Here is a 22,467-nt window from a genome sequence, read left to right on the forward strand (position 1 = left end):
CCCATCCGCATCACGAACCCCGGCCTATCTCTGTTGTATCCCCAGAAACACCTCGTATTCCACGCTCCAAGGCGTCATACATCGTCAGCTTCCGAAATCTAGATCGTACCAGGAACCCCGTGTCGGTCTCAGCATTCCGCCAAAATGAAGCCCGTCGTGTCGGCCATGCAAGCCTGGTCTTGGTGAGTTCTGGTCCATCCCCATCTCCATCTCCGTCTACACTGCGCAACGCAACTCCGGAAATAGAACCTAACAAGACTCTGCTGCAGCACCGTCATCTCCGCCTTCGCCATCATTATCCTCTCCGTCATCGGCGGCCTCTTCCGCACAAAGCACCACTCGCTGACTGGTCATGCCGACGACCCGGCGGACGGCCCGGCTGTAGCCGGTACCGTATTCACCGCCGTCTTTGTCTATATCGTGAGTCCATCGCTCCTCATACCTGAGGCGCACGGAAATGAGCCGAGGTTACGGTCGATGGCGCGCGGCTTTGCTGACTGATTGCGTGCTTTCCCAGGGCTTCCTCGTATTCTGCGGCCTCCAGGGCATGCTCCATGTCCGCGAAAACCGAAGGGGTGCGATCGCGTTGTAAGAGAGGTGTTGTTGCTATGTCAGAAGAAAACAACATAGAAAGAGAAACAGAGAGAGAGATTTAAATCGCGTGGGTTGGGCGTTCAGGTTCTTTTGCGGGGTTTTCCCCTGCGCGCGGCGGGTGCGGCGACGATGGCGACGACATCAATATGAGGGAGACGAAGCTCGGACGCGAGTCGCCAGCTACGAGTACAAGCCGACCGACCTCTTGATTGCCGATATCGAAAGCGGAGGGCTGCGGCCATCTCTGTAAGATCGAGTCTTGGATTGAAGAGCCGAGCATCCCCAATTCCTGTCAGGAGTGCGCGCGTGTATTCATTATGGTCAACTATGAGAGAGGCATTTTCTTGCCGATTTGCGATGGGGGAGGGGGGAATCGCGGGTATCCGAGTACCCGCCTGTACGTCAGAATGTGGTGTTGACTAGACGCTACATGTAACAAGCATACGGGGCTTCTGGCGAAGTCTCTAATCGAATATTAAGATTGTACGATACTAGTTCACGCTTTTGGACCTTTGGCGACATTTTCATGAGCCGCTCATTCGCAAACCCGGGGAATCCGTGGGTATGCAGGTACGGTGTACCGTCAAGCCATTTCACTTAAGTCGGAGAGCATCAATTTGCATCTCAGACATTTGATGACTGTTGACAAACCAACCGCTGGTGGATGTGCCTCGATACAAAAGCTCAACAGTGCCGTGTACTTTACGAAGTGTCGGTGTTCCTTGCATGAAAGCTATTTGTGTCCAGTCAGACGCGATACGCAACATCCCACGGAATCAACCGCCCGTCACTTGTGCTATGGACAGCAGCCCCTTAACGGCCCTGGGAAGCCAGGACTCCCTACCACGCCATCGTAGACATAGCCGCTACAACTAAGAAGTCTTTCGCCTCCTGAACCTGCAAAGAACTCTGTCGCTCTTGTGCGTCCTGGAGAGAGCACCCTGTAGGTGGCTGCTTGAGCAGGATCCTCTGCGGCAGGTACCCGGGCATGACTCTCCCATTGATTGTACAAACTTCTCTGCCAGGAACGGTGAATATTAGGCCCGGGTTCGACGACAAGCATGAAACCTCAGACGGGTGGAACGTGACACTCACTTGCTCCGTAAGCCTCGTTGGAAACGCGGCAAATCTTATATTTGCTTCCCCAGATTCAAACACGCGAGTGGGAGGTATATATGCTAAAAACTACAATCCAATTTTTTTACTGAGGTATCTCAACAAAAGCAAACAGAAAACCGGTCTCGGGGAGGGAAAGAAGTCCAACTGGCAAACGAACTCCCTAAACTCCAAGCTCCAATAAAGAATAACAAACAAACAAGTGTCAATTTCCCCCATTTCGCTAATACTGAGAATACAGCAGACCACCAAATCATTTCGTCATCATCCTCAATGCCGCGTTGCCGTCGGCGCAACCGGCGGCGGCGGCGTAAGTGACCACGTCGTCGTGCCCTGCAGCGGCAGGTCCCGGGACGACGAGGACGTGTTCGACCCGGTGGGCTCGGCAAAGAACGCCGTCACGGAATGCTGCTGTTGCTGGTGGTGATGATCCTGAGGCAGTGACGATGACGACAGGGAGTGAAGGTCGAACGTCGTCTGGACGTTGATGCCGCCGCCGACGGCGGCGGCCGGATTCGGTTCCACGTCATGCTCGCGATTCCGCCGAGCCTGAGGCGGTGGCCGTAGGCTTTCTATCTCCCAGTGCTGGTCCCGAGAATCGCCAAAGGCGTCCACGTGGTCGTAGATCCCACTGCTGTTGCTTCTGTTGCTCAGGAAGGTAGGTGAGCGCTGTGGCTCGGTGCGTTTGGCCTCCGATCCCCATTTGTCGGGTCGATAGGTTTTAGTCGTGGTATTGCTCGTACTGCTCTCGGGGCCGGCTGTCACCGTCGTCGTCGTCGTCGTTCCCGTTTTCGTCTTGTTGGTCGGTGCGAGCTCTAGATCCAGTTCGCCTCTGTTTCTGTCATCGTCGTCGGCGACAAGGTCCTCCTCGTCGTCATCCATATCGTCCAGCCGCAACATGTTACGGTTGTTGTAGTTGACACCGTTGCTGGGCCGCGTCATCCTCCTGCTCGCACCACCGCTGCCGGCACCCGTGCTACTGCCGCCGCTGTGGCTCTGCTTCTTGTTGTTTCCGGAGCTGTACTTCCTTGATCGCTTGAGGGCGCTCAAGCCTAAGTTCTTGAAGAGCGGGCGCAGCGTCGCGATGCACCCGGCTACTATACCGAGGGCTGGCTCTAGTACGGACCATGTCGCCACATCCCTACAATATCCACTTTGTTAGCAGGGTACAATTGGTATATATGTATATATAAATACAGACATATATGCGTGTGTGTTGCCGTTCTATGGATGGGTTGTTGACTTACACAGTATCGTGGAGAAAGTCGGCAGATATTGTGATGTTTCTTACATAACTTGCCCTTAGTATCAGAGCAATACCAGCACTATTTGTCGATTTCTTTTGGTCAGCAAAGTGCCGTGTACTGCGTCAAAATGAATTGCTACACAGCAATGGTGCGCGGGGTCCAGCGCCAACCCCAACCTCCAGCTATACCCCCTTGGTGCAGTAGTATAGTAAAGGAGTAAAAGAGAAAGAAGCCAAAGGACTTACACCAGGCCGGTGCCCAAGAGCATGGCAACGCTGATCTTGGTCCGCAGGTTAATCTGTACATCCCACAGCATCGCGATGGGCAGCAGAGCCAGGGTCCAGTCGGAGATGGCGCTCAGGACGCTGTGGAAGATAGTCGAGATGGGCACGATGGCTTTGTTGATGCAAGACCCGTGGGCGCCAGGGACCTTGGCTGGCCCTTCCCAGAAGAACGAAGGGGGTGTGCACTGAATGACCATTACTTTTGCGATGGTACAACTGGTTAGCAAACTAATTATTATATATTATAGTATAGTCTCGCATCTGGCTTCCCTTGTTACCCAAGGCTGGCTGTGTGTGATCTCACGTGCTCTCGCCCTATTTGGCTTCGATATAAACCACATGATGAAAGGTTCTCTATACGTACTGAAGAAATACCCAATATTGAAGACCAAAATCACCACAATATTGATGCGAGTTATCCAGACATGCCAGGACTTGACAGCTATACGCAGCAAGAAAAAGGCGATGGACATGCGGATCAGAGTTGCAGTCGGCACATATAGGACTTCGCCGAGATACCAGGCTCGCAAAGCGGTGATGATGCCTTGCTGTGTGAGCTGCGTTGTATGCAGCCCAGTACCGCCGAGGACGATACTGTGGAGTATTATGATGGAGGTTGGCGTGTAGATGAGCTGCGAGAGCGCTGCTTATTAGTCCCCGATCTGAGGATTCCTCACGTCTTTTGTCCTCTCGGACGCGTGATATAGACAGGAACAGGTAAAGCTTACTAGTGCGACCAACATCATCCAATCCTCCATCAACATTTTCCGTACCATAAAGGCCCGAACATAGACCCTCAGACAGCAGGCCAGACTTGCTAAAACCAAGGCAACCATCTGGACGATGAAAAGCCGTGTCCCAGCCGGGTTCACGTCGAAACCCAACGTCCTAGGCGCCATCTTGGGTGGAGACAATGGCGAGGTTTAACGTCGAGCCGACAGCCTTCAGTACTGCAATGCGAGGAACCACGCGATGTTTTTCACCTAAGTCAACATCGACGTACGAATACAAACAAAACCAAAAGAGCATTATTCAGCAGAAAAGCCAACTCGCACCATGGACTCGGCCATATTTGGGGGCGTCCAGACTTATATTGGGCTGTGTGCGTCCCGTCTGTCTCCTCAGAGAGGAAACCATCACATCAAGTAAACATGGTGTGAAGTTAACCAAGCAAAGATCAGCGCACTCTCCATTCCAAATTTCCTTTGATCACTTTATTACACTGGCTTGACGGACAAGAATTGACAGAATCAAAAGTAATCAACTCTCATGGCGGCCTGTCGACCAGGGCTGGCCAGGTTTGTGGCCTTGGTGACGAGGGTCCGGAAGCCATCGACCGCCCTTGTCGTTGCGTGGAAGTCATTGAGAGAAAAGAGCAGGGGTCGACGCCCGATCGCCCCCCCAAGTCCCCAAGCCACTTGCAGCTCTTGTTGGCCAATGACGATCCCAAACCGTCTCTGCAGTTTAAGCATGATATATGGCGGAGACGAGAGGAGCCAAAAGATGTTTGCTATGGCCGACAGACCAATAGTCATATCCAAGAAGCTAGCTTTCCACTATCCATATTTCCTTTGCTTCTTCGTACTGGCTAGTATAAGCCCACGGTGGCCTTCATTGTCTCTTGTATCCAATTCCATCCGCAGCTGTGAAGGTTTTCCAAAGTTATACATGACTCGTTTCATGATACGACAATACTACAATCGACTCATCGCGGCACTTGCCTTGTAGAACCATGCCATTGTTGTCGGCGATCCAACGTGAACAGGGGCGTCCACATAGCCGAAAACAGCCTTTGAGCGAGAAAAAGCAATCATATGGTGCAGGGTACCTGGGCGGTAAAAGAAAAGGGGAAAAAGAAAAAGAAAGAGAAAAAGAGGCAAGAGATAGCTGTGCTGCCGACGCATCGATTTAACCGCGTGGGCGATGGCGATCTTACGAAGCCAATGCGGCGAGAGAAAGATCTCAGCCCGAGTAGCCGGATACTACCCTCACAGGCATTGTTTATTCGCAAATGTCACGTCAAAGCCGCTAACTGCTGTCGACGAGCATGATTCCCGATTCGAAACAGGACTCGAAGTATATTTCCAACCAACACATGACAAAGGCTCCTTTTGACGGAGAGTCGCTGCTGTATCTGGTATAAGGAGGAACGGAATGTGGCGCAAGGCAAACCCGATCTCTGGGACGCAAGATTGTTCTCCACGATAGCCGAGTCTCACCTGAAAAGCCGTGCAGTGGAAGATGATGCATATACCTATGCGACTGTCAAATGACCATGGAGCATAGCACGCACGAAATCTTCATTGTTGCCCAACACGCGACCAGCTGGTCATCTTGCCGAACTCGAATCCCATGATCACGAACTTTTTGGTCGGTGCGGGCAGCAGTGCGGATCGCACTTGGGAAGATACCCACCACCGGTTCGCTGGTTCACCGGCTGCTTCGTGGAGAAAGCATTGTCCAAGCGTGCATCGCCATACCTGGAAAACGGAAGTCAAAATGCGGCGATTTTCAAGGTTTGTCTGGATTTGCAACGGTTTCTGTGAGCTGTAACATTCTGAAGCCCCACCTCCGACCTTGCGATGTTGGCTTGGTGGCGTTGATATATGATGGATGGCTCCCCCCTCATCACGACCTGACAGGTCGCATTCCCGCCGAGCTCTCTTGGGAAGCAATTGTAACAAAAGTAAAACGAGCCATTCCCCGGGTTTAGCAAGCGGGACCACATTCAATCATAGGGCTTCGGAATGATGGCCGCACGTTGTTGCCAGTCCTGAAATGAGACAGGTGGGCGACAGGCTTATACGGCGCCGGCAGTTCTCGAAAAGGGTGTTGCGGTAGGCCGCCCGGACTGACATGTCAGTTGTTCATTATCGGGTGGTGTTCGTCGAGGCCTCAGGGCGCAGAAGCGATTTGCATATGAGACATGTTTTATGATGGCTCCGAACGCACGATGGACGCGTAGGTAAGTGTCTGTGTCTGAGCAGCCCATCCTGTCTTTGATGTCTTTGATGGAAAGCGACATTAGAGTATGTTGGTACCCGTTTGTGACAGGCATGGGGCTGCCTGCCAACGGCCTGTCACCGGAGCCATCCAATGATCGCTCGCACCGGAGCGCGGGGGGGCTGTCGAGCCTGGACCTCCATCCGACTCGCCCGGATGGTTGCAGACTGGAATGGACGGTGGTGGCGGTTCCATTATTGGAAGGGAAACCGACGTCCGAGGTCACCTTGAAACGGGGAAAGGCAAGTGATGATGTCCGACATACGTGTAAGGTTAGGCACTTCATATAAGCCTACTAGCTTCGTGTTACCTGCACTTTCCCGCTGCTGTCAATCACAGTTGACACCTGGCACACATAGCGAGACTAGGAGGCAAGGTATATAAGTAGGTAGGTATGTAATGCAGGGATCGGCTTCATGCGCTTGCCCGAGGACTTCAAACATTCACCGCATGAATGTGCCCTGACTCGATACAGCGGGAATGGCAATCAAATGTAAGAAATTCAGAAGCCGGCGGGCGCTGCTGCTATGAGGGCGTAGCCAAAAAGACGCCGGAGAGTGCGGGGCATTTTGTTACTGATGTCACCAGTTCGGGCAGCGGCACTTCGACCTGACTTCCAGGTAGCGCGCACTTGCCTCGTATGTTACGGGAAACACTAACAACCTTGGAGAGTAAAACATCGCAAGGCCGTTACTGCCTGTACCCATTGATTGACCCGTCTTCAGGACCATTTTTAAGCACAAGTAAGTATGTAACCTGCTAACTACGCAGCACCGATTCCCGATGGGAACGGAGCATCTGGTCCTGGCCGGTGCAGCGAAAAGCGGCTTGCGGCTCGGTTCGCGGTGGTGGGTGATGTCATGGACCCATCACTATGTACGGCATCGAGAATATCGTTGCGGTCATCACAAGCAACATCCCCTGGGCTCAAGGCACTGCTCGTTGCCATTCTCATATAAACCTTTCTCTCACTGAACTCTGCTCTTCCCATCTGAACAATTCCTCAACCACATCCAAGAATTGAACTACCACCACAGTTCCCCAACGCCATCCTAGAAATCAGCCATCATGTCATCCAACGAGCAGTTCCAGTCCGGTTGGCTGCCGAAGCCCACTGACCAGGAATTCCCTGGCAAGGAGGGCAAGCTGCCTGTCGAGGCTCAGTATGACACCCTGCCTGACTACAAGGGAGGCTACCAGAAGTACAAGGCCGCCGGCAAGCTCCAGGGACAGCGCGCCATCATCACCGGAGGCGACTCCGGTATTGGACGCGCCACCGCCGTCCTCTTTGCCCAAGAGGGCGCTGATGTCTTGATTGCCTACTTGCCCGACGAGCAGAAGGATGCCGAGGAGACGAAGAAGATGGTCGAGTCACACGGCAAGAAGTGCCATCTTTTCCCTGCCGACCTGTCCGAACGCAGCAACTGCCAGAAGGTGGTCGATGAAGCCGTCAAGCTTCTGGGCGGCATCGACATCCTCTTCAACAACATGGCGTATCAAATGATGGTCCCGGAGATCAAGGATCTCACTGAGTAAGTCCAATCCTCGATACACTTATTCACTTTGCCGGATGCAATGGGTCTAACACGTGACATCAGGGACCAATGGGTTCGAACCTTCAACACCAACATCCACCCCTTTTTCTACATCTCCAAGTATGCGCTGCCCCACATGCGGCCCGGGTGCACCATCATCAACAACGCCAGCATCAACGCCTACATTGGCCGCCCAGATCTGCTGGACTACACCTCTACCAAGGGCGCCATCGTCTCGTTCACGCGGGGCCTGAGCAACCAGTTCGTGCACAAGGGCATCCGCGTAAACGCAGTAGCGCCCGGCCCCGTCTGGACGCCTCTGATCCCGGCCACCATGAACGAGGAGGCCCAGAAGCAGTTCACCGCACCCCAAGGACGCCCGTCGCAGCCCAGCGAGATCGCGTCTTGCGTCGTCTTCCTGGCCTCGCCCGACAGCTCTGCTCTCAGTGGCCAGGTTATCCACTGCAACGGCGGTACCATTGTCAACGGCTAAATCGTCATCTCCGGCGCAAAGTCAGATACGCGAAGACGAGATAATTCCATGGGCAAGAATTGGCGTTTCAGGGTCATGGAAGGCAGACTGTCACGAATATAGATATTAATGAGGCATGATACCTTCAACTAACGTTCATTACTTCTATTAATGTGCACGCTATATGTCTCGTTTCCTCGTAACCGAACTCCGTTCTTATGCCGCTCGCTCCTCGTTCTTGGCTAATCGAGTTTCAATTAGTTGCGTTCGTGAATAAACATGTCAAGATTTACTTACTCGGCAGGCTTATTCGATACGGAAGTATCGACGCTGGCGCCGGATCCAGGCCTCGCACTGCGGCGGGAATGGCACACCGCGTGACATGGCTATCAGGGATGTGGCCATCTCCAACCGTTCGAGAGCGTCCAAGGGGCCGTGCTCCCGTCGGACGTCGGCCGTGGCGCCGCCGGTCCACTCCCCGAGCATTATGTTGAACAGCTCCGTCTGGATTGACGTCGACGCTGCTCGAGGGGGGAAGACAGCACCACTGCCAGAGTTGTCGGCCGGGGCGGGAGCGGGTGTAGTGGTGGCGGCAGTGGCGGGAGCGGCGGTGGTCACGTCGGCCATGACGGTGTCCTCATCCTTGTCCCCGGAGACTGCCTCCGGGACGGCAGTGGCGGCGGCGGCGGCGGCGGCGAGACTGACTGGCTCCACAGTCATCGGCGCGACCGGGGCCTTTGACTCCTGATTCGCCGCGGGTTAGTTTCAGTGCCACGCTTATATATTGGTGGGTGGCGGGGTGCGGTGCATGCTGGTGGAATAAGTAAGGGGAGTTGCTTACCTTCGGAGCAGCACTGGTATGGTTAGCCATGTACGATGGCATAGACGTAATGGAGCGAGAGAGCGAGGAGGGCTTGTACTCTCGTTTGCGTGCGGCCAGCGTGGGCAGGGGAGTTCTCTTGGCGACAGTGGCAGCAGTAGCGGGAGCAGGGACGGCAGGGACGGCAGGGACGGCAAGAGCAACAGGACCAACAGCAGGACCAACAACAGGAGCAGCCGGAGCAGTAGGGACAGTAGGGACGGTAGAGACGGCAGGGGCAGGGGCAGCTGCGGGAACAGCAGGTGCTGCAGTGTTGTTAGCAGCAGAGGGTCTACCTCCGCTGGTCCGCTCCACACTGCCGTCGTCCTGCTGGTTCTCTGCAGCGTACTGGCGGATTAGACCAGACGGCCTTGGAGAATCTCGGACGGGCGCGGCATTTGATCGACCCCGGCCACGACCATGGCCACGGCCACCGCGAGGCGGGGGAGTCCAGTCCAGGGCCAGGCCGGCGAGGTTGTGCCGAGGCTCGTACCGGCCCTGGGCGTGGCAGGTGCTGCAGGTGGTGAAGCCGCACTGCATGCACTTCTGTATCGTGCTGCTGTTGGGCTGGTTACACATGTCACATTTCGAGATCTTCGTTGTGACTCGTCTGTACTGGGTGTGCTGCGTAGGGGTCGCGGCAGCACCCGAAGGAAGGAGAGAACCACTGCCCTGGTTGTTGTCCTTCTCGTGGAGATTAGTACTGGCGAAACTCATAGGAAGGTTCTGAGATGCATATTCACCATGTTGACTTCTTCGGCTTTCTTCGACGAGGGCAAGGTACTCAAATCGCGAAGTTGGAGGTGTGTTGGTGGAAGTCGGCGATCCGCTCGTGGCTATTGGTGTTGATGGCTGTCAATATGGCCAACGACTCAACTTATGGAAGGAAACTGGCGAAGGAAAGCTGAATGAAAAATGGTATGGTGTAGAGGGTCGGTATGGTGTAGAGAGTCGGCGACTGGCTGTCCAGTGCAACAAAGCAGAAGGTTGGTTGTGATGTCAAAGGACAGGAAACAGGTGAAGCACACTGGCGTAGTGAAGTGTGTTCGGCTCGGTGGTTCTGTATGGAGGTAACTGTGTGGTGGGTGTACTGGTTCTGGATCTTGACTATAGTGAACTGTGATGCTGGATGGGAAAAGGAAAGGGAGCAAGCTTCCCAGACCAAGCAGGTCGAATTTATATGGCTCCTGGTAGAGAGAAGACTTGCCCAGTCCATTGCATTGAACTGGGGTGAACACGGATCGTACACAGGTTGTTCACACTGATGGTAGACTCTCTATAGAGAAGAACGGTGATGTTTATAGGACTAAACACGCTTGTGGGCGACTCAGTCTGATCTATTGGACGAATCATACTTCAGACTAATGGTAACAGGTGAATGTATGTGTAGGTGAATAGGTGCTGGATGACTGAGAACTGGACATTCGTCCCTATAGAGAAGTATACCCACGTGTGAATACATGGGACGACTCAGTATAAGACAATTAGACACTAGACGAATCATCAGATGACCCGCCAAGCAATCGGATCAGTTGTTGTTGAGATGGTTGCCCAGCTGGTGATGAATAGGGGTCAGGCCGAGTAATTGTCTACCAGTGAACTACACTCCTCTCCTCTGACGACTTGAAGGATTATGACACAAGTGCTTTGTTAATGTGATAAAACACTACAGATTGTGTGCAGACTGTCAGAATCAGATTCTATGTGGTAGGTCGGTTGGGTATAGGATACGAGGTCATACCGGGGGAAGCACGCATTGAAACAGCACCCACGACCGTTATCCACCACAACCTTTTTACACAATCGAAGACAATACCGTCAACATGCACGGCAATTTGTGCTGCATTTGATTTAAGAGATAACCAGACCCGAAAGAGGCGGTGTCATTACTGCCAGCACTGAAAGACCTTTTGTTGAAGAACAATATCTAGTAACCAGCACACTCCGATCACATTCATTTGTCGATGTTTGTGATGGCGTAAGCATTGCAGATAACATCTCACGTACACGCCCTCTAACTGGAAGGATTTTGAGATAGCATTGGCATTACTCTAAGTGGTAGGACTGTACGTGGCTTCTGATTCCAGCAGAGAATGAACCGACGATAATCTCCCACATTGGATTCTCTACCACAGCCGTGTCGCAATTCCCAGTACAGATGCAGTCTGAAGCAACAGCGACTCCGAGGCAAACCACCTCAATGACCACGACGAAGATGCCAGCTTGACAATGGGACATGCCCATCTCGAAGCCACGCAGCAGCTCATGCTCGTCGTCGCCGTAGAAGCTATTGGGTACCGGTGCCTCCTAGAGCCCGTCCGTCTCAACATCGACGTCGACAACCAACACCATAAGTAGTAGTGGCAACAAGACGGAGCTAATCGATACAAGTCAATCGAGTTTCGGCCTGGGCATGGCCTGTGGCATCTTGTCAATCATCACAGCGCCACGGCACCGTCGAGGGAAGCATCAGTCAAGACAAAACTATGGTAAAGCAGACTACCTACCACCTACAACTGGTGATAGACCAACAAGGAGGAACTAAACTTTACCACCCCCTTATCAAAAAGCCATATAGTGTATCCGATAACTATCTACCTATGCACAGACTGCGGCTGACCAGAAGCGCCCGGGCTCGCTTCTAGAAGACCGGCAGACCAGGTTAAGTCCCCAAATAACCCGGCCAGGAGTTTGGACTCACTTCGTGCCAGCCATCAGGGACAAGCGGCGCGGATCTCGCAGCCGAGAGAACCATCCCATCTAAAAGTCCCTCTATCGGGTTAGAAAATAAAGTATCCCAATAGCAGAAAGGGATGCAAGCAGTATGGATGTATGTATACAGCCTCATCGGAATGATCCAAACCGAGGCCAACCATGGTAGGCCATCTCGTGGGAGAACGGTTGGCGACGAAAGGAACCCTTCTAGTGTACGACACGGACGAACAAAGTGTGTAACTTCTTGGGACATCATGAAAGGTTACTTCCGCGGGCTCTCTCGCACCCCCCCCTCTCTCTCTCTCTCCTCCCCTTCCTTCCCGGGAAGACGGGTTCGCTTCTTGTTGGCCGCCCTGGCATGACTAATCGTCCAGCTTGCTGTATGACAGCACAAGCAGAGTCACTGGTGATCCATGCCAGCGTTGTGTGTGTGCTGTTTGCCAGCCCAGGTACGCGCCCAAAAGGCAGAGGCTTGGCGGACCCCATTCGACCAGGCCGCGGCCATTCTAGCCATTCCCATCCCCTGGATCTCGGATCGGCAGGGGGCGTGGCAGGGCAGGGTAGGGGTAGGGGAGGAAAGATAGAAAGATGACCGCGTGGGCATCATCCATTCGCAGGACGGGTGATCTACGTGGGCGCTGCCCATTAACCCGCACCCGTGGGCCGTCTGAACAACTTTATCCCCATATATTAAATCATGGCATCTGCGGCATTATCGAGAACTTCCGTGCTGCCACGTTTGAGAGCGAAGGGGGAAAAAGGGCAAAAAGGAAAGAAAAGACCCTCCCAGCGGCTTCGGACTTACTGAGGGGACGAGCCTCCATAAATATGCAATGCATGATGACTTATACACAACTCTTCCTTGGTGTCTTACACTGCGACTGGAGGGAAGGAATCGCACTTAAGCACTTATCGCATAGGCACATCAAACGAGCCTGCCGGCGGTGCCGTAGTCTAAACGTCAGGACGCCAAACCACACCCACCTCGACCACGTACGGAGGCTAAGAGGGTGTGATAATCAGACACTATAGGCCCAAAGTCGCTCACCGTCCGTGCCATTGCGCTCGATGATCTGGTTCGCCTATTGTAATGCCGCCAGCGAGCTGCACGGACATCACAACCGCTCACTAGTAGGTAGGGTGGGAAGACGTTGGCAGTTGGGTTAGAATAAGACAAGTCCCCTAATGCTGTATCGTCTGGGTAGCGAACGCGCCAGAAGACGCGACTGGCTCTACGTGCGCAGATGTCGTGATTCACCGCTCTCAGGTGAGAAGGACGCATGAATAGAAGGACATTAGTAGATGACGACGGGAAAACTGAGGCTCATTCTTCGATTGACCCCTGCTGGACAAGGTCGAGCCGGTTTCAAGACCTCCCGGAACTGACAGAGCCAAACAATTAGGGACACAAAAGGCTGGTCTCCGGACCGGATCTAACCTATTAGATGCCAGTAGGACGGGGACACAGCATGAGCGCCGACTGCATATCTCACTTGCCCCGACAAGGCAAGAATGAATGGATTCCTTTGGAGCGAGAGAGGTTGGGCGGGCAAGCAGATTGCACACCAAGCGCCTACATATATTGCAGATTCCTGCCACTTGGTTGAAGCATGAAGCCGCGAGCTAGAGGGACAGAGAGCGAGCGAGAGGTCGGTTTTCAAAGCCAACGAGACGAGCCAGCACGTACCATGACATGGACATGGTGTGCGACCATGACCTGGCGCAGAAATCAGAGAACCAGAACATGACCGTTATCGCCCGTCCCGTCGATGGTCCCGATGGTCGTGGAGGGGCAAGCAAGCAGCAAAGCGAAGAAAATGGTGCTGGGAAATTATGGGGGCGACTGGAAACGGCCAGGGATGTGGCAGGCCAATGGGCGGGGAGAGTGGATGCAACCAGCGGGTTTCCTGTCGTCTCATAGGCCGCAGGCTCATGCAAGTAATAAAACAAATGCGGGTCTTGACACGGTCGCGTCGCGTCTAGAACGCGACTAAACGCGTCAGACGCGTCTTTTTCTGACCTCACTCCATTAGCGAATGCCCACTTTCGCCCAGCTCGAGGCAGGACGGGCGACGGGCGCGCGCTTGAGAGCAAATTCTGCGCAACCCCTCCCTCACCGTCTTTGTAGAATGACGGGCAGTTCCATTTTCCCCCACGAATGGCTGCTGCAGCTGGAAAGAGGAGTTTTATGCGAGTGTTGGTAAGAGGCCATCCAATAACCACCTTAGGTACGTAGGTAGCTACTAGTAGTCGCTCGCTGCATTGCATCTGGATGTGCTGTAACAGCGGCACAATGTCAGTGCTGGGAAGAGGGACAGAGGGTGACTATGGAACTCGTATGTACGCGAGCAAGGAGATTAACAAGAACAGGAACTCCAATCCAGCTGATGAGATCCAGATATTGAACGAACCCCCTGGGGAATCAAGAGAGTTTCCAGCAAATTACATGTCCCCCTATAAACGGGACTTTGGCTTCACACATGACCACACCTTGCTTCCTCTTGGGGCCGCAGGGGCCAGCGGAAAGCAAGAATCGATTATTCATTGGGCAAGGCAAGTATTCTTGCCTTAGGTTCATACGGCATTGAAACAGAGGCGACATTCAAATGACCACTTCCCTTTGATTTTTCAAAGTGATAGCAGTTTTGTGAAGGGGGTTATATAATGTATGGCATTAGTTGGCCATCGAAGATCCGCCCCGAGATCCGGTTACTTCTTAATGGGTTATGACGAAGGGGGTCCCCAGCAGTAGGAGGAGGAGCTCTTGGCAGCAGGTCGACCATCGGAGAAATAACGGCTGGTGTTGCAGATGACCGACCTCCATCACCATCGATGGCACACCCAATCCGTATCTCATCTAAGTTATGTACTTTTAGATGGGCGAAGAGGAGTAGCGTTGTGCTGTGGCTGCCACCCACCCCCAGGACTGGGGACTGGGCGAGACTACAAGTGCACTAACGAGTAGCACAGCAGCAACGTTGAGCCGATTGCGTGTGGTGACCCTTGAAAGTAACACACTGGAGGCCCATGGAGAGAGAGGAAGTGGTGTGCTGAATAACCTACTGCATGCGTCCTCTTCCGAGTCCCGAGAGACAACGCAGAGCCACGGACCCCGAGCAAAGCAAGGACGAAGATGAGGAGAGGCGGCTATAGAGTAAGGCGCAACCTCAGCCTGGTCAAGGGATATCGCAAGGCGTCTAGCTGCGGGCCGCTGTAGCCATAATCAGGGCTTTAGGGTAGTCTTTTGGGGCCCAAGGGAGGCGGCGAGATACAGCCCGCGAAGAGGCTAAGAACGTTGAGGGTGAGACGGTGTGTGAGTACTAGGTAGACCCAATATCGCCCTTAAAGGCTCTCTAGTTAGTCTCTAGAAGGGCAAAGTTGACTAGACAGGCCAGCGACGGATCTTGGATAGGCTGGACGGAAAAGAGGACCCTGGAAATGGTGATTTCCTTTTGTGACTCAGTTGCTGGGTCAGACCAGAGCTGTTTGGATTTGGGATATTTGTGCCAGACGACGACGGTGGAGGGACCGACCGGGACTTGGGCGAGGTTGTGTAACCCCCTCCCCCCTTTGGCTGCCATGCGAGCATCAGTTGATGTGCGATAGCTACGATTGCACACACCACTCACCCTCTCTGTACTACCGACGACCTCTTTGTGCGACGTCGAAGACGACGACGTTCCATGACCGGGTGACATGGACTCAAGAGCCTGAGGTGTGGGAGTGCAAAGCGGTCAGTGCTGGGTATAAGTCTCCCATTGGCCCACCCACACCTTGGAGATGTACAGTAAATGCAAGCAAGCAGCAAGCTCTTTAACAGCGGGCGATCAGGTACGTATTATTACTTGGCACTTGAAGCACAGCATGTGTCGACGAGGGACTGGAGTGTGTGTGTAATGTAAGAAGGTCAGTACATGTCGGTACATGCGAGACATAGCGAGGGTGTGTAGCGGGTGTAGGTACTGCCGTGGGTGGGAGGCATGTACTGGCCAGCTCCATACCCCGAGTGGAAGATTGATGGATTTGCTCCTGTGGCCCACTGAATTGAGACCCTCCCGCCCCGTTTTCGTCACCACGAAGCCCCCAAGTGCAGCTGCAGCTACGTTAGTACAGTACCAGGCAACGCACGCAGACCACATACCACAGAGCCAAAAAGCCCACTAATCCAATTCCCTGCTCCCCTGCTCCCCTGCTCCCCTGCTCCCTCCCCATGACTTGCCATGCCAGCCCCAGCCTGTGTAGTACGCCCGCCCGCCTACAGCGCCTGCCCAGAACACAGAGCCCAGAGCCCAGAGCCCAGAGCCCAGAGCCCAGAGCCCAGAGCCCAGAGCCCAGAGCCCAGAGCCCGCCCTCGCCCACCCGTCGCAAAAAGCACTTCTGCTCGCTCTTATTAGGCGCAATAATTCCAAACACCCGCCCCTTCCCGTTTCTTCTTCCAACCCGCTACTCTCACCAGAAACACTCTACCACCTGCAAACTACCACCAGAAACATTTCAACCGCCATATTTCCTCGTCGCGAGTCAACCCAAACAGCTGTCGCAACCCTTCAATTATAAACAAACGGTTGTCTCTCCAGTGTCAACAGTCTATTCTACCTGTTCGCACCGCGCCGCTCAGACTCGACTTAAACCCAGTGCGCCCGCGCAATCCCATCGCAATCTTCTTTGACTCGGGTCGCACACCTCACAAGACTCACCATCCCAACCTCCACAACGTTCGCAATCATATTGCACCTTATTTTGCATATATAAACCATCGCTATCACCATGCTGATGCCATCGGCAATCTCGTGCGATTCGTCGCGACCACCCGTGACGCGACTCCAAGCGGCGCTCTTCAACTCGCCGCCCGCCAGCCCCCCACCTCCGCGCAGTCTACGATCGACAACATCTTCACAACATGTCGCTCGCTCCAGTCGATGCTCACAGCGCCTGCCATGGCTGCCACAAACCAAGTCGCCAACAACACCCCGCGCCAACTGCCCACGCCGCCAATGTCCCATGCAACCCTGCCACCGCCCATCAAGTTGCGCCTTCGATCGCACAGGACAGAAGCCAACGGTGACGGTGTAGCGCGCAAGAGGGTTGTCAAGCGCAAAGCACCTGCGCGCGGCATCAACAAGAGGCGCAGGGCCACCGAGGACGACATGGGCCGCGGAGACGAATTCGACAGCGACTTGGACGTTGATGCATCGGAAAACAACAAGAGCTCAGATGAAGGCGAGTCTGCCTTCCAGCGACCGACCACACCCAAACGGGCCCGGATCGCGCCTGAGGTCATTCCCCTGGGCCTGGAGCGCTCCGACTTCCACAACCTACACACCGACCCTCAAGAAAACACTGAAGAGGCAGCCAACTCTGAAGCAGAGATGGAGGCCGACGGCGAGATGTGGAGCACCGAGGATGATCGCATACTAGTCGAGCTTGTCCTGGAGAAGCTCAAGCTCACCAAGTCGGACTGGCAAGACTGCGCTCGAAGCCTAGGCAAGGACCGCAGCAGCATAGGACGCAGGTGGAAGAGTCTGATGGTCAGTGGTGACGTCGGACTGAAGACGAGGAGCAGGAGAGGCAAGCTTCACGGAACCTGGAGGTGAAGTCCATCGTTTCGTTGACTTGATCACATTGTCAAGCATTTTCCTATTTCACTACGCATCCCACCGAGCTAGGTGGTTCTCTTTTTACTGGTTGCATTGTCACGATTTCGGACAGCAAAGGAAGGCAGGTTGGAACTGGCGTTATGTGATATCCTACAGCGGCGATCTCATTTGGCTGTTGCTTACTTGGTTTGTATTTGGCCAACACGGTCTAGATAGATATGGCTCATATGGTTGAGATGGATTCCTACGCTATTTCAAGGCAGATTCATACGGAAAAGAAAAATTTGAGCCTCATACCAACACTAGTCCCGTCGCGCTTTAACTGCGGCGCCCGTCATTTCTCGCGCGAACGGCCCTCGTTGTGAACGAGTCTGTGTGTCTTTCCATCATCCACTTTGAACCCCGGATTGCCCTGGGCATCCGCCATCAGCTCAGATTCCCGCCTCCCGCAGCCAAGTGGGCTCCTCGGTTCCAAGGGATAGGTCACGGGCCAGCAAATCGACGGTTTCAGCAAAACGCACGACATGGACATCGAGGATCGATCTATCTTACACATCAACGTACCTGCTGCGACTATTATTGCATGCATACTACCAACGCCAGGGCCCGCTGCTTCGGTCACATCCCAATCCAGTTTGCCCGTTTCCTAATATTGGGCGGTTCTCTCACACTTCAAACACCCTCCCAAAGCAGATAGACAGACACCAGGCAGGAATCGCGTTACTCTCACCTCGGCCAGTAGTGTTGTTGCCATAGCGACCGACCTAGTTCCTGATATTAATGATTATCTCCCCGTCTCACCAAAAAGAATCTATATACTTCGGCGCTGGTCGTATTACGGTTTTCCTGCGATCCCTGACATGGTGTCATAAAAAAAAGCCCAACAGATTAGGTTTTGGGGACTAGACAAGAAATGGGGTTTTCTACTTGCTTCTCTTGAAATTGGTCCCCTTGTAGGTAAGGGGAGAGGATCAATGTCTGTGTGTCTTTTCGCCAAAGCTGTCTTAGAGCTCGGGTGCAAGTATGCTTGTGAGACAATGGAAGATTGCAGCTTGCTGATGAATCAATGCAGCGCATACCTACATTGCATACATCAGATGTACATGCATACCTATCTACATCCCAGCTAAGAAGAGTTGCTGGTCAAAGTGCGTGCCTTAGTCCCCGGTCCTAGGTCCTAGTCTGCTGCTGCTATGTAGATAGGTAGGCTACGAACCGGAAGCAGTCGAAAGGTTGATAAGAAGCACCGGCCCCCAACGCGCTACTCGTCTGTTACCTGCGTGCCCCAAGCAGTAAGTAGGTAATTACTGATCATCCAGTTCGCTTGCTGGGTGCCTGCCCCCCCCCAGTAGGTACACGGAGAGCTCGCCAAGAAGTAAGGGTCTGCTAGTCGGAGCTCGACCGGAGGTCCCTGGACAGAAAGAAACGTTCAAACTTGAATTGGTCGTGTCTGGCTATATTCCGGGGATTCCCCTGTGGCTGGCAACCTGAAAGGTATCTCTCACCCTCACCGAAAGTGGTTACATCCCACTTGAACCAACTGGGTCTAATGAGTATCCTTCTTCTCGGATGTACCGTGCGCGATTCATGGCATACATACTCGAATGTAAAAACGTGGACTATGTATCCAATGATAGCCAAGAGCGACGGCCGCGAGAATTGAGAGAGAAGTATACCTCAGTCTCACCCTCTCTGCCATCACCAAGAGATTGAAATGCGACAAGACGGGTGGCTTTTGCCTCTTGCGCGATCTCTGAAAAGCTGCTGCACTCCGCCAAATGGTCGATCGGTGTTTTTCTTTTTTCAGCTTGCTAGTTTCCGTTTTGGATCATGCTGGTTCGTCATGACAGCCGCACTATCCAGGAAGAGGAACGACAGCACTACAGCTGCATTTGGATGTTCTTTGAGACAAATGTGTGCTTTTCTATTGCCTTTCAGTCACCATGACTCGGGGTCTAAGGTTAATCTCCGAGGTGGCCTATTCCCTTCACCAATGACTAGGCTACCGTACATAGTTCAGTATCATGAGTTTTAATACGAGTTCGCAAAAGACAATCGCCAAGCCCAGACATTGGCCAGATCATAGAGTGTAGCGGAACGACTTATTCTCTCGGTCCGTGAGATCTTCGAGACCGTGGGACCACTCCGGCGGGCCGTATTTCGCGTCGCGCCGCTTGTTCTCGCGCGCCAGGAGGGACCGGATCACCTCTCCCAGAACGCAGCAGACAGCGAAGCACACCGTGATGCCGGTGAAGCTCTCGTCGTATCTCGGACCAAACTTGCTGAAGACGGGGTACGAATGTTAGCAACCCGATGTTAAGCACCCAGTACTGGGGAGGACTCTTGTCAAGTACTTACGCATCGAATAGCAGTGACCCAATGACGTTGCCCAGCGAATAGCCAATGAATGTTCCAGAGGCATAGATCGTTCGCTTGGTGTGCCCGGCAATGTTCGATGTACCCAGGCCGATACATTGAACCCAGACAAAGGAGAAGAAGTTGATCAGGTAAAACCCTACAACCCGCCCAGCTCGTTGCTCGTTTGTCAGTTGCCACCTGTGTTCCCGTGTTAACTATACACGCAAACAACGAGGACAAACCATGATGACAATAAATACTTACACAAGAGAAGTACCCAAGATAACCGGCAAGCATCCGATGGTGATGAGGTGGAATCGAGCATTTTTGAAATTGCGGCCGCAATATCCGGAGCCAATGACGCATAGGAAGGCCATGCCACCGGTAGGAAGATTGAGAAGCAACGAGGTATACTTGTCGAAGCCCATCCCGTTGAATACAATGGACGCGAACTGGACCACGACAGCAGATCCAGTACACGAGAGCATGGCCAAGACGAAGATACCCCAGAACTGGTACTCACTCAGTGCCTCGGTGATCTGGTAGAACTTGACATGAGTGTTTTCCGAGCCGGCATTGTTGACCCGAACGCGCTCGAGAAGCAGCCGCTTCTCCTCGGCGCTGAATCCCTTGGCCTCCTGAGGCACGTCCGGGAAGATCCAGATGAGTGCAATGCCCCAGAGCAGAGTTATGCCACCAGCAAAGAAGTACATGTATTGCCATGGTGCTCGGCCGCCCCCAGTGATGTGAGCGAGGCCAAAGTTAACCGAGGGGGAAATGATGTTGGAGCCACCGCTGAAAGAGTACCATATACTGGACCTCAGGACTTGTTCGGGGTGGGTGTACCACAGGGCGATGACCAACATAAACACGGGACCTGCAAAGGAGTGAAAATCAGCGGGGGTGTTTGTAGCAGGCTAGCCTCTTGCTATGTCGGGTGCTTACTGATACCAGCCTCAACAAACCCCAGGAAGAACCTGTTGGCGAGGATACCAGAGTACGTTGTACAAGCAGGTGTGGTGAGGACAATGACGGCCCAGACGATGGTCATGGTCGAGCACACACGCTTGGGATGGTAGCGTTGAGCCAGCCACGAGAACGGGTACATTCCCGCGATATGGCCAAAGTATAAGATGAGAGAAACCCAGGAGAAGCTGCTCCCGTGAGTCAACTTCAAGTCTTCCCTGAGACCGAAGACGGCAGCTTGGCCCAGCATGGCCTTGTCCCAGAACTGGAAGAGAGGTTAGTATTGCGATGTTCGAGCACTGCAGTCTATCTACTGGGTAGGTAGAGTGGCTTCCCACCTGGAGGGCGTAAGTGACGCATAGCTATAGAGAGAGAGATATATATAGATCAGTTATTGGTCAAGCCAAATATACCGGTGCAGAAGTGGACGCACCACAGGCATCAGTCGCCAGTCTATCTTCCGTAGCAGTCGACGGGTCACTTCGGGGTCGATTGCAGGCGGTGCAGCCCTCCTCACGGAGGCATTTTCCGCGTACTCCCGTTTCTCGACCTCGGTCTCGGCCACCTTGGTGTCCAGAGCATCGGCCATGATGGCGAATGTGGGGGAAGGAGAATGAAAAGAGTCTATGATCGAGCAGTCAACCTTACGATGACTGGTTTCTCCAGATACCGGCAGGCTCAAGAATCGAAGACGGGGAGCAGGATAACCTCAGAAGGCCCAGGAAAGAATGACCCAAAGCTTGTTTAAAAATGCTTCTCTTTTAATACTTGTTGTAACAGCTAATACGCCACGCGCACGTAACGGCCCTCTATGCAGGCGAGAAAATAGCGTAGAGCGGTTTCCCGACATCGCGTACCGCAGGATCGCCCATATCCAATCTGGGGATGCCGGCTGGCAAAGCTGGGCTGGGCTTGGCTAAACGTATTTAGCCAAGCACCTTTGGACTAACTCGGCCTGTCGGGACTGGGGTACGGGGTTTGTTACGGCGTGGGGAAGTGGGATTGGAAATCCTTCTGGGGCAGCCCCCGTTGCCCCGGGCGGGATCGCTCGTGTCAATTGGTGGACATGCCTTCCCATATTGTCCACTGTTAGCAATACTTATGTACATATGCACTGCTTGTTTAACAAGTATCAATTTTACATGAGTTGCCGAGGGCCTTCCATTTTATCAACTTGACTGATTCAGCCAGCATGTACTGCTGACTGACATTGTGTTCGTAAAAGGGTGCCCCAGGTGGATGACTGAGCAACCAACATCACTAGCCAGCTGACACCATACGTACCACCTGCAACCTTTGATCAAATAGGATCCAGCAGCGCAAACATCAAATCAACAAGGCTCATTCCTTCATTGGTAAGAAGTACATCGCTCCATTATTATTCGGAGGCACTCGAGAAGGGAGAGCTTCTTCAGGTCAACCACTTCCGTACGCTGGCCAAACCGGGTAGTGGCACTTGGGTCGGCATAGGAAGATACATGTACCTACTTGCAAGTGGTGTATTCCATAGCTGATTCATTCGAAATATGAATTGCACACTGCCTCAAGGCCGGCCCTCGGGTTTTTATTATCGGCTCCCTCATTGTAGAACCCTGCCTGGACTTGTTCTCGAATATCGTCCGTGAAATACGCACTATGCTATTATGTATATGATATAAGAATAAGCAAATGATAGGTGTCTTCTCCGAACTTGAAAGTCTTCATTCGGAAAGACGTACAAA

At 53.3% G+C, this 22,467-nt stretch overlaps 6 protein-coding genes across 6 annotated transcripts; 3 read left to right on the plus strand and 3 right to left on the minus strand.

Annotated features, from left to right (window-relative positions):
• Window positions 1-144: 144 nt before the first annotated feature.
• Window positions 145-592, plus strand: PG986_006861 (uncharacterized protein; the record flags this gene model as incomplete). The annotated part of the gene is made up of 3 exons (XM_066843083.1): window positions 145-182; window positions 270-420; window positions 518-592. The coding sequence occupies 3 exons, from the start codon at window positions 145-147 to the stop codon at window positions 590-592; spliced, it is 264 nt and encodes an 87-aa protein (XP_066699195.1).
• A 1,388-nt stretch (window positions 593-1,980) lies between these two features.
• PG986_006862 (uncharacterized protein) lies at window positions 1,981-4,140 on the minus strand (the record flags this gene model as incomplete). Its single annotated transcript, XM_066843084.1, has 5 exons — window positions 1,981-2,851; window positions 2,958-3,035; window positions 3,203-3,440; window positions 3,606-3,873; window positions 3,970-4,140. The coding sequence occupies 5 exons, from the start codon at window positions 4,138-4,140 to the stop codon at window positions 1,981-1,983; spliced, it is 1,626 nt and encodes a 541-aa protein (XP_066699196.1).
• A 3,172-nt stretch (window positions 4,141-7,312) lies between these two features.
• Window positions 7,313-8,272, plus strand: PG986_006863 (general stress protein; the record flags this gene model as incomplete). The annotated part of the gene is made up of 2 exons (XM_066843085.1): window positions 7,313-7,776; window positions 7,843-8,272. 2 exons carry the CDS (start codon window positions 7,313-7,315, stop codon window positions 8,270-8,272), a joined length of 894 nt encoding a protein of 297 aa, XP_066699197.1.
• Window positions 8,273-8,557: 285 nt separating this feature from the next.
• PG986_006864 (uncharacterized protein) lies at window positions 8,558-9,827 on the minus strand (the record flags this gene model as incomplete). Its single annotated transcript, XM_066843086.1, has 2 exons — window positions 8,558-8,995; window positions 9,093-9,827. 2 exons carry the CDS (start codon window positions 9,825-9,827, stop codon window positions 8,558-8,560), a joined length of 1,173 nt encoding a protein of 390 aa, XP_066699198.1.
• A 6,935-nt stretch (window positions 9,828-16,762) lies between these two features.
• PG986_006865 (MYB-like protein) lies at window positions 16,763-17,419 on the plus strand (the record flags this gene model as incomplete). Its single annotated transcript, XM_066843087.1, has 1 exon — window positions 16,763-17,419. The coding sequence occupies one exon, from the start codon at window positions 16,763-16,765 to the stop codon at window positions 17,417-17,419; it is 657 nt and encodes a 218-aa protein (XP_066699199.1).
• A 2,083-nt stretch (window positions 17,420-19,502) lies between these two features.
• PG986_006866 (MFS transporter) lies at window positions 19,503-21,335 on the minus strand (the record flags this gene model as incomplete). Its single annotated transcript, XM_066843088.1, has 4 exons — window positions 19,503-19,704; window positions 19,781-19,978; window positions 20,045-20,697; window positions 21,180-21,335. 4 exons carry the CDS (start codon window positions 21,333-21,335, stop codon window positions 19,503-19,505), a joined length of 1,209 nt encoding a protein of 402 aa, XP_066699200.1.
• Between the last annotated feature and the right edge of the window lie 1,132 nt (window positions 21,336-22,467).

The sequence above is a fragment of the Apiospora aurea genome (genome assembly GCF_038362705.1).
Source record: "Apiospora aurea strain CBS 24483 chromosome Unknown utg000005l_segment0_segment0, whole genome shotgun sequence".
Taxonomy (NCBI): Eukaryota; Fungi; Ascomycota; class Sordariomycetes; order Amphisphaeriales; family Apiosporaceae; genus Apiospora; species Apiospora aurea.